This window comes from Podarcis pityusensis, assembly GCF_964106645.2.
Source record: "Podarcis pityusensis genome assembly, chromosome: 10".
Lineage (NCBI taxonomy): Eukaryota > Metazoa > Chordata > Lepidosauria > Squamata > Lacertidae > Podarcis > Podarcis pityusensis.
The window spans coordinates 12,678,104-12,689,537 of NC_138035.1; the positions used below are offsets into that span (position 1 = coordinate 12,678,104).

Sequence of the window (11,434 nt, forward strand, 5' to 3'; positions counted from 1 at the left end):
GGTATCGATGGCTCCCTCTCTCTCACACTCTCTCTTTTAAAGCGCACCCCTTCATCCTCTTCTCGGCGCTCGGCAGCGCCAGCCCCGGCTCCGGCCATTTCGCGCAGCGGCGGCGGCGCCTCCGGAGAGACCCGGGAGGAGGAGGAAGAGGAGGTAGGTGCTCCCCAAGGGGCTGGGTGGAGGTGCCTTCTCCAGAGGAAGCCCCGGGACCTATTTGCACCCCGCGGGAAAGTGACCCGGGGTTCAGGGGCGCCTCCCACTTCTCCCCCCCCCCCAGCCGCTTCTGCCCTGGGACTTAGTGGCAGCCGCGCCTTGAGAAGCCTCGCCTTTCCCTGCCCCGGGACCTAGTGGCATCCCGGGATGAGCCCCTGCCCCAGGTCTACTGGCACTGATTCGGGGGTTTAGCCGCCTCCCGCCCAGCTGGCTCTGCCCCGGGACTTAGTGGGCAGCCCCTGCCTGCCCCGGGACTTAGTAGGAGCCCCTGCCTGCCCCGGGACTTAGTGGGCAGCCCCTGCCCGCCCCTGCCCCGGGACTTAGTGGGCAGCCCCTTCCCGTCCCTGCCCCGGGACTTAGTGGGAGCCCCTCCCTGCCCCGGGACTTAGTGGGAGCCCCTGCCTGCCCCGGGACTTAGTGGGCAGCCCCTGCCCGCCCCTGCCCCGGGACTTAGTGGGCAGCCCCTTCCCGTCCCTGCCCCGGGACTTAGTGGGAGCCCCTCCCTGCCCCGGGACTTAGTGGGAGCCCCTGCCTGCCCCGGGACTTAGTGGGCAGCCCCTGCCCGCCCCTGCCCCGGGACTTAGTGGGCAGCCCCTTCCCGTCCCTGCCCCGGGACTTAGTGGGAGCCCCTCCCTGCCCCGGGACTTAGTGGGAGCCCCTGCCTGCCCCGGGACTTAGTGGGCAGCCCCTGCCCGCCCCTGCCCCGGGACTTAGTGGGCAGCCCCTTCCCGTCCCTGCCCCGGGACTTAGTGGGAGCCCCTGCCTGCCCCGGGACTTAGTGGGCAGCCCCTGCCTGCCCCGGGACTTAGTGGGAGCCCCTGCCTGCCCCGGGACTTAGTAGGCAGCCCCTGCCCGCCCCTGCCCCGGGACTTAGTGGGCAGCCCCTGCCCGCAACTTAGTGGGGAGCCCCTGCCCGGGACTTAGTGGAAGCCCTCCCCCTTCGGCCGCCTCTGCCCCGGGACTTAGTGGGCAGCCGCGCCTTCAAAAGCTTCGCCTTTCCCTGTCCCGGGACCTAGTGGCATCCCGGGATGAGCCCCTGCCCCAGGTCTACTGGCACTGATTCGGGGGTTTAGCCGCCTCCCGCCCAGCTGGCTCTGCCCCGGGACCTAGTGGTATGAAGAAGCCCCCCACCCCCATTCGCCTCTGCTCCGGGACTTAGTAGCCCCCGCGAGAAACAGCCGCGCCCTCTCCCGGCGTTGGGACTCGGTGGGCTCCCCGTGCGAAGAAGCCCCCGAAGCCAGCCGCTTCTGCCCCCGGACCTAGTGGCATGCTGCTGCCGCCAGCGCCCTTTCACTTGGGTCTTTCCCCTCCCTGCTCTGCTTGTCCTTCATTGCGGGGCTTCTCCACCCCCTCCCCTCGTCCGTCTTCGAAGGAAATAAACGCGGGGGGGGGGGGGGAAGAAAATGAATGAAAATGGGGGGGGGGGACACACACACACGCGCGCGCGATGGTGACTCTTCCTTGTTTCAAAATGGCAAAAATGGAAACATTCAGAAAGTTAGACATCTTTTCCTTCTCTCCTCCTTCCTCCTCCCCCTCTCCACTGCAAAGTCTTTCCTGGTGGTTCAACTTTCCGGAGAGTCATTCCGGCTCCCATGTAGGGCGGCGGGGATACTTTTTGAGTGTGTTTTTGGTGGGGTGTCTGCCTTCCTTTCCCACCACCCCTTGAAGGAAGTAAGGAAGGGGACCTTCCTGCCCCTTCCATCCTGGATGCGCCCCACTTCCTCCTCATCCCTCCCGGACATTGTTCCTCTCCTGCGTGGGGTGCCCCTTCCTGGAAAATCTGCCTTCCATTTCCCCCCTTGGGGGGCAGTATTTTGCAAATATTCCTTTTGTGCTTCTGTCTGCTCTAATCTGTCGGAACCTTCATGCTTGCTATGTACATCCAATGAGATTTTATGTAGTCTCTTAGGTCCATCGGGAAAGGAGAGAGACCCTCCTGATACCCCAGGGATTGGGGGTCTTTTTGATCTTAAGGCATGAGACTCTTAATCTCAGGGCCATGGGTTCGAGTGGCTGCGGAACCCAGCCAGATGAGTGGGGTATAAATAATAAAGTTGTTGTTGATGAGCGGGATATAAATAATAAAGTTGTTGTTGATGAGCGGGATATAAATAATAAAGTTGTTGTTGATGAGCGGGGTATAAATAATAAAGTTGTTGTTGATGAGCGGGGTATAAATAATAAAGTTGTTGTTGATGAGCGGGGTATAAATAATAAAGTTGTTGTTGATGAGTGGGGTATAAATAATAAAGTTGTTGTTGATGAGTGGGATATAAATAATAAAGTTGTTGTTGTTCTTCTTGTTGTTGTTACTATTATTTGAGCCTCAGGTTAGGCAAAAGGTTCCTGCATTGCAGGGGGTTGGACCGGATGATCCCGGGGTCCTTTCCAACTGTCCTTTCCATTGTGGGTGGAGTAACAGACAAAAAGTGGGTGGGGCCAGAGGCAAAAGGGGGCGGGGCTGCCTTATACTCCACAAGCCCATTTGGCTGAGTGTCCTCTGCACTGACTGGCAGCTGTTCCCCAGCGCATCAGGCAGGGGTCTCTATTAGCCCCTACCTGGAGATGCCTGGGATTGAGCCTGAGATCTTGTACCTGCAAAACCACTGAGAGATGAATATGAACAAATATTGGGGATGAGGAGTTTAAACTTTAAACCAAATGAAATTCTGTTTTCTATATAGTGGTACCTTGGTTCTCAAACGCCTTGGTACTCAGACAACTTGGAACCCAAACACTGCAAACCCGGAAGTAAGTGTTCCAGTTTGCGAACTTTTTCTGTGTTACGCGTCCGCCTTGAGTGTTATGGTTCCGATTTGAGTGTTACGCTGAGGTCTGTCTGTTTTTGCTCTTTATTTTGCGTTTTTGCGGCTCTTTTTCGTTTTGTTTTGCTGACTGTGTGGAACCCAGTTCAACTACTGATTGATTGTGTGACTGCAGCACATTGTTTATTACTTCCATTTTATGGATCAATGGTCTCGTTAGATAGTAAAATTCGTGTTACGTTGTTGTTTTAGGGGTTGTTTTTAAAAGTCTGGAACAGATTAATCCATTTTGCATTACTTTCTATGGGAAAGCGCACCTTGGTTTTGGAACGCTTTGGTTTTGGAACGGACTTCCGGAACAGTTTAAGTTTGAGAACCAAGGTACCACTGTATTGGGCAAATCTAGATGCCGAGTAGTACTGAAGACCTTGTGGATGTGCCATTTCCCTGTTCTTGTGGCGAGTGGCCTGCCTGCCGCTTGCTGTAACCAGAGTATGCAGGGTGGTAAAGGTTTTTGCGGAGTCCCTGTGGTTCAAATTGGAGAGGTCCTGAGTGCTGGATATGCAGAAATGGCCATATTGCCAGTGGGGGAATTCCTGAGAGTTTAAAGCTTCCCACCACCCTGTCCGTAGATGGCTTCTGTAATGTTTATTAACGTTCTGTAACGATTATTTCCTATTTTTTAAATGTGGCAAGCTCGGCTAGGATAAAGTATAATCCGGCAAAGGCTTTGTTTGTTCTTTCTCCAAGCCTGGTGAAAAATGTCTGTGTAGCTCTAAAGCTCACCTGTGGTATTTTAAAAGTCTGGCTCGCGCAAGAAAAGACACTGTCTCATTGCATAGACATCGTGTGAACCGGGTTTGGATGTGTTTGTTGTGACAGCTCCAGTCCTTGCACCTTCCAAAGGCTGCTGGATGTGGTTGTGGAACCTTTGAGAATTGTAGAGTTGGAAGGGACCCTGACGGTCATCTATCCCAACCCCTTGCAATGCAGGAACCTCAGCCAACGCATTCTAGAGTTGCAGGGATGGAGGGAACTTATGACCCTTTTAGATGCCCGTTGGACTCTAGCTCCCATCATCCCTGGTGACCAAGATGAACTTTAGCCAAGTGGAGAGTGTCGTATTAAGCTACCCTTGTTCTATTGTTCCAGGCATCATAAAGGTGTTTTTCAGCGCTACTAACATTTTCTACCAATTCTTACGGTGTCTTCTTGAGGTTTTGGACCACAACTCCCATCAGCCCCAGCTGCCATGCCCAATAGTCAGCCGTAATCACACATGTTGAAATGTTTTTGGATGTGGATTTTTATATGGATGCAGATGAATGTGGAATGGTCACGAAGAGATCAGTTATGATGGGCAACTTCCCCTGAAAAATGCTTTGCCCGCTGGTATCTATCTTCTCTTTCTTTGTACATGGTGTATTGGGGCCATGTTGTCCATGCCCAGAGCTCAAGCTGAGGCTCAGCAGGTCTGCTTATAGTGCACAGGTGAGCTGGCTGCACACCTTGCAACATGCGCCAGAATTCTCTGCAACTTGCAGAGGTTCCATCAAGAGTTTTATCTGGCAGGCAAGTCCAAAGCAGAAACGGTTTCTTGAAGGCTGAAAAACTGAAAAGCACTTGGCTGGTATCTTCAAGTTTGGAAGTGAGAAACATCGACTCTAATCCCAGTTTATCCCGTATTGGCTTTGGGGAAGCGGCAGCCGCAATGTGTTTCCGCCTAACCTACGTCACGTAATCTGTTATGAATTTATTAAAAGCTCTGCTGAGTAAGTTTTATCAGTTTGATGAAGAAAGAAAATAGGATGTTTTTCTCTGTTAGATTAGCATCTGAACCAAGTAATATGGAACTTCTGACTTTCATTTAATTTCAGCAGGCGCTGCATCATAATAATGATGTGTTTCTCAAGTTCAAAGTACAAGAAAAGTCCCTCTTTGGAATATATTGGCTCATAAATTACCTAACTAGATAAAAATGGACTTTAATAGGAGAGAACATGACAGCCAACAGCAGCCCTACAATAATATTGTTTGAAGTCGTAAATTTAAAAATAGGTTTTGCTGGTGCCATCAGAGTAAATGCATTTTTTTTATAGATAAGACATTCGACATTCAAGTGTTCATGATAAAAAAAAAGGTCAAGTAACTTGATAGCAGTTGTGCGTGTGTCGGTGATACTTTTTGAAAATTGTGTTTTAATTGTGGTGGTGGTCTGATTTACTATAAATTGCTGTGGAATCTTTTCGAGTGTAAAGTGATATACAGCATTATTTTGTTGTTGTTTAGTCGTTTAGTCGTGTCCGACTCTTCGTGACCCCTGGATCAGAGCAGGCCAAGCACTCCTGTCTTCCACTGCCTCCCGCAGTTTGGTCAAACTCATACTGGGAGCTTCAAGAACACTGTCCAACCATCTCGTCCTCTGTCGTCCCCTTCTCCTTGTGCCCTCCATCTTTCCCAACATCAGGGTCTTTTCCAGGGAGTCTTCTCTTCTCATGAGGTGGCCAAAGTATTGGAGTCTCAGCTTCAGGATCTGTCCTTCCAGTGAGCACTCAGGGCTGATTTCCTTCAGAATGGAGAGGTTTGATCTTCTTGCAGTTCATGAGACTCTCAAGAGTCTCCTCTAGCACCATAATTCAAAAGCATAAATTCTTCAGCGATCAGCCTTCTTTATGGTCCAGCTCTCACTTCCATACATCACTACTGGGAAAACCATAGCTTTAACTATACGGACCTTTGTTGGCAAGGTGATGTCTCTGCTTTTTAAGATGCTGTCTAGGTCTAGGGATGCGGGTGACGCTGTGGGTAAAACCTCAGTGCCTAGGACTTGCTGATCGCAAGGTTGGCGGTTCGAATCCCCACAGCGGGGTGAGCTCCCGTCGTTCGGTCCCAGCTCCTGCCCACCTAGCAGTTCGAAAGCACCCCTAAGTGCAAGTAGATAAATAGGTACCGCTTTATAGCGGGAAGGTAAACGGCGTTTCCGTGTGCGGCGCTGGTGCTGGCTCGCCAGATGCTGCTTAGTCACGCTGGCCACGTGACCCGGAAGTGTCTCCAGACAGCGCTGGCTCCCGGCCTCTTGAGCGAGATGAGCGCGCAACCCTAGAGTCGGACACGACTGGCCCGTACAGGCAGGGGTACCTTTACCTTTTACTAGGTTTGTCATTGCTTTTCTCCCAAGAAGCAGGCGTCTTTTAATTTCGTGACTGCTGTCACCATCTGCAGTGATCATGGAGCCCAAGAAAGTAGAATCTTTCACTGCCTCCATTTCTTCCCCTTCTATTTGCCAGGAGGTGATGGGCCCAGTAGCCATGATTTTTGTTTTTTTGATGTTGAGCTTCAAACCATATTTTGCGCTCCTATTTCACCCTTATTAAAAGGTTTTTTAATTCCTCCTCACAGCATTATTAGGTATGTAAATAGCTCTAAAGTGATTCCTGAACCTGATTCAGTGAGTACACTGGCCTTGGAATCAGGAAACCATGGTTCAGATCCCTCTTACTCACATAGGCCATGGTGGAGCTGTCTTTAGTTAATTTCTGTCGCTTTTGAGGCATGTTGCCAGGGGCTGTGCTTCTGGCCCAATGCTCTCAATACGGCAAGCCCACAACTTATGAACATTTAACTTGTGTACATTCAGCTTTACGCGCATAGCATTTTTTTTTTTAAAAAAAGGGTATTGGAAAACTGGGCAGGGATCCAGGAAAATTGACTTTGGCAACCCCACCTGCCATTGAACCCAATGTGTTTTGATAATAAGCGATTTTGGCTCAAGGTTTGATCCCTGGAACATAGCCCCTGCGTGAGCTGCAGGCTTACTGTACAATAAATGCCTCTTCTTCTGGCGCCTGATTACATAGAATAATAGAATTGTAGAGTTGGAAGAGACTCCAAGGGTCATCTAGTTTAACCCCCTGCAATGCAGGAATCTCAACAAAAGCATCCCTGACAGATGGCCACCCAACCTCTGCTTAAAAACCTCCAAGGAAGGAGAGACCACCACTTTCTGAGGGAGTCCGTTCCACTGTCAAACAGCTCTTACTGTCAGAAAGTTCTTCCTGATGTTTATTAGGAATCTCCTTTCTTGTAACTTTAAGCCAAGCATAGGCAAATTCGGCCCTCCAGATGTTTTGGGACTATAACTCCCATCCCTAGTTAACAGGACCAGTGGTCAGGGATGATGGGGGTTGTAGTCCCAAAACATCTGGAGGGCCGAGTTTGCCCATGCATTTTCCTGCTTTAAGCCATTCAAAAAAAAAAAAAAAAATGTCAATGGGATTTGGGGTTGAGGAGAGAGAAGGTTCTTCTGATTCAAAAAGTCCTTGACTTTATTTCCTGAGGAAGGGGAATCTGACACCAGGGTACATTCATGGCAGCCGCTTGGCACCTCCCCCCAAAAAAGGGATGCGAGAGCACATAATCACGTAATATTTGAATGTGCCAATTTATATGTACAGGTTTGGATTTAGGCATCATTTAAATGCCATGCAATACATCTTGCCATAGTGTGGAAGGCTGTGTCTGCTGTTTAGATGTCCACAGTTGGTGGGCTGTGCCCCATTTCTCACTCCTTAGTGGACGTCCTAGGCTGAACAGCCCTCCAAGCAGTGCGTACCTATTATTATTATTATTATTATTATTATTATTATTATTATTATTATGTAGTTAGTTGCTGTATCTTACCCAGGTCAATTAAAAGCGACTTGCAACCAAACTGATGCCATTTGACTGATGCCATGAATACCAGCAGGATTGGGGGGGGGGGAGAGAGAGGGTTGCTGCTCTCTCCTTCCCTTGGCACTTGTTGGCCCAGTAATTTTTGGACACTAAATGTACTTATGGAATTTTAAAGGTAAAGGGACCCCTGACAGTCCAGTCGCGAACGACTCTGGGGTTGCGGCGCTCATCTCGCTTTACAGGCCAAGGGAGCCGACATTTGTCCGCTCCGCAGTTTTTCCGGGTCATGTGGCAGGCATGACTAAGCCGCTTCTTGCGCAACAGAACACTGACACCAGAGCATTGCATGGAAATGCTGTTTACCTTCCCGCTGGAGCGGTACCTATTAATTTATTTGCATTTTTGGTGTGCTTTCGAACTGCTAGATTGGCAGGAGCAGGGACCAAACAACGGGAGCTCACCCCGTCGCGGGGATTCGAACCGCTGACCTTCTGATCGGCAAGCCCAGGAGGCTCAGCAGTTTAGACCACAGCACCACCCGTGTCCTTTATGGAATTTTAGGGATGGTGATTTAACTTCTTCTGAATAGATCTGGAAAAATACTTGAAGGTGGTCAGTTATATACTTGGAATCTTAAAGTAATTCCTGGTAGCCCTTCTTTTTGGATGTGTTTGAAGCACAACTCTTGCATTGTCTGATCTGCTGTGGCATTGTTGCCCCAACATGCTCATTGGCGTAGTGAGATGACCAAAACTTGAGTATTTGTGTCACTTGGCTGTTGCCTTTGGATGGCGGCAATTTGGCCAAAGCTATACAGTGCCACCTGCCAGTTACTTTGATCTCCACTACTGAGACGGTTGAATTTTCAGTTGTACATGCCATTTTCAATGAGATTGAGTGTGGCAGGATGGCAAACACTCTTTTGAACGCAGCTGGTCATACAGTGGTACCTCGAGCTAAGTACTTAATTTCTTCTGGAGGTCCATTCTTAACCTGAAACTGTTCTTAACCTGAAGCACCACTTTAGCTAATGGGGCCTCCCGCTACTGCCACGCCGCCAGAGCACGATTTCTGTTCTCATCCTGAAGCAAAGTTCTTAACCCAAGGTACTATTTCTGGGTTAGAGGAGTCTGTAACCTGAAGTGTATGTAACCTGAGGTACCACTGTATGTACAGAATGTGCCATGTATGTGCGTGCTCTGAATATTCTAATTTTGCATTGTGAATCTCATGCTTTACTGGCTGAGCTAAAGGAATGGTAGTTGAGTTTAGTGAGCCCTTTGGTCTGGAATTCTGTTCCGTATTTATTTACTCTAATTACGTGAGAAATAGCTTAGCCGTATATAGTAAAAAGAACAGCAAAGAGCCTCGTGGCTCCCTGAAGACTAACAGATATGGGACAGCTGCATATTCCTGCATTGCTGGGGGTTGGACTAGACACTAGAGGATCCTCAGGGTCCCTTCAAACTCTGTCATTCTATGATTCTATTAAATGCAACCCAATCTTTCTTGGATTGTGGGAGGAGCAGGTTGTCCCATGTGGTGGAGACCACCAATCGCCTTCTGCTGAGCCATGTCTGCGGTTTGGCAGGACTGAGGGAGCAGCAGAGTCAGGCCTTTGCAGCTGCATTGGTGTGAGTGCCAGACACGTTTTCATGGTGTGCTGGCGCAACCCGGACCTTGCTGCCGCTTCGACCCTTCTGGCAGGTGAAGGAGGCCATTGCTGTGGCTTCACCCCACTAGATGAACCACTCTTATGTTCAGATACATGAGACTGGGAGCAGCATGGTGTGTATGTGGGTATCAGAAATAACTGAAATGCAAAAAGTCCAGTCAGAGACCAGCTTAGCTGTACATTACGGCTGGACGATATGTTGATAAATCGTCCAAAACTGGTTTCAAGTCCATATTGTAATATCAGTTTCATAATTTTTGACCTGGCAATATATCATGAATCATGGTGTGTGTGTTTGTGTGCTTTGCAAAAATCACGATGCAGGAAAAACCGTGAAGCTGGCCAATGGCTTATTTCAGACTTGGTGATATATCAGTATATCACAATGTTTAGCTGGTGATATATTGTGATGTTGAAAACCAGATATTGCCCATCCCTACTGTACAACCCTAAAAGCAAAATAATTGCAATGGCCGATTAAACAAGGTGACGAGAGAAACATCCCAGCATTGGTGGTGTAAGGAGTGCAATCAAAAATCCACAATCTCGATTCAAGACCCAGCTGACATAATTCATGACTGCCTGATGAATTGCAGTTCAGCCCCCTGGTGTTTCCTTTTGAAGTTATTTTGTTCTAGGGTGGTTAAATGCAAGGTTGGTTGGAGAGTGTCTTGGTATACCGAGATGCCCTCCTGGTTTCTGGAATATTGCCATTTCCGACGTTGGATTTGGAAAACGAAGCCATGAAAAGCTTTGCTTATTTGATGGCAGCGTCCTTTCCTTGTGGTTTCTGTGTCTTTGGACCTGCGAATAAAGGCAACGAGAAGAGTTACCTGTAGCCAAAGGGCCTCCAGTGTTCCATTGAATAAAGCTGATATTTCTGCTTCATCTTCAACAGGCCTGCAGAAGATGACGGAATACAAGCTGGTTGTTGTTGGAGCTGGTGGCGTGGGCAAGAGTGCGCTGACGATACAGCTGATTCAGAACCATTTCGTAGATGAATACGACCCTACAATAGAGGTAAATGATTTCCTAATAAGTGAATAAGAGACCGCAAGGCAATGCAGGAATCTTGTTTTCTCCTTTTCCATCTTGACTGGGCTCTCCTAGGATGCATTTAGCTCTTGGGTTTTGCATATGTTCATAACGATAACAGAGATAAAGGATTAACCCCTTTTTTAACCTTTAATCGTCTATTAATTCTTCACGACTCTCTGTCAAAGGTGGATTGTCGATGTTCCTCTAGGCACGGAGCTGTGCTGTGTTCATGCTATTCACAGACTTGGGCCCATTCATTTCAATGACTCTGCTCTTGGTATAACTTAGTTCCCTAACCACCCATGGACTGTGGGAGTCATCTGGCAAAAGCCACTGGAGGAGGTGGATTTTCTCACTGGCTGACTTGCAGGGGACAAAAATGGTTTAACCCAGCAGCCTTCTTCCTTGAGTTGTGGAATTTCCCAAAACAGCTTCCGTGAGCAATGGGAGTGCTCCCAGCAAATATAGGGTGGAAGATTAAGGGACGGGTCCCCAAATGCATGTTAAAAGCATGTTCCTGGATCTGGAATGCATGCCTGATGTAGAGCACTGGTCTTCAGCAGGTGGGTGGGGACCCAGTACTGGGGCATGTGGGGTCTAAGGTAAAGGTAAAGGGATTCCTGACCATTAGGTCTAGTCGTGGCCGGCTCTGGGGTTGCGGCGCTCATCTCACTTTATTGGCCGAGGGAGCCAGCGTACAGCTTCCTGCATGACTAAGCCACTTCTGGCGAACCAGAGCAGCGCACGGAAACGCTGTTTACCTTTCCGCCGGAGCTGTACCTATTTATCTACTCACACTTTGACGAGCTTTCGAACTGCTAGGTGGGCAGGAGATGTGGGGTTCTAGTGTGGTGCAATGGGTCAGCGCGTCTGGTTGTTAACCAGAAGGTTGGCAGTTTTAGCCCAACCCCCAGAGACGGCTGTGTGCAGGATTCCTGCATTGAGAGGGGTTGGACCAGATTTCATCTGGGGTCCCTTCCAACTCTATAATTCTATGAGTATTGCTTGTTGGTTGGTTTGTAAGTTGCGTTGGGCTGCCCCGGGCGACAAAGAACGACTGACAAAT

At 49.2% G+C, this 11,434-nt stretch overlaps 1 protein-coding gene across 5 annotated transcripts in view; it reads left to right on the plus strand.

Moving 5' to 3' along the window:
• Positions 1–11,434, plus strand: part of DNAI7 (dynein axonemal intermediate chain 7) — an 89,261-nt gene that overhangs the window by 1,499 nt on the left and 76,328 nt on the right. For 4 of the 5 annotated variants that reach the window (XM_081022816.1, XM_081022818.1, XM_081022819.1 and 1 more), the window contains one exon: positions 10,229–10,350. In XM_081022816.1, the coding sequence (XP_080878942.1) occupies positions 10,229–10,350 (122 nt within the window). Of the gene's footprint in view, positions 1–55; positions 154–10,228; positions 10,351–11,434 lie in introns of those variants that run through there. The other variant, XM_081022817.1, reaches the window with a different exon arrangement.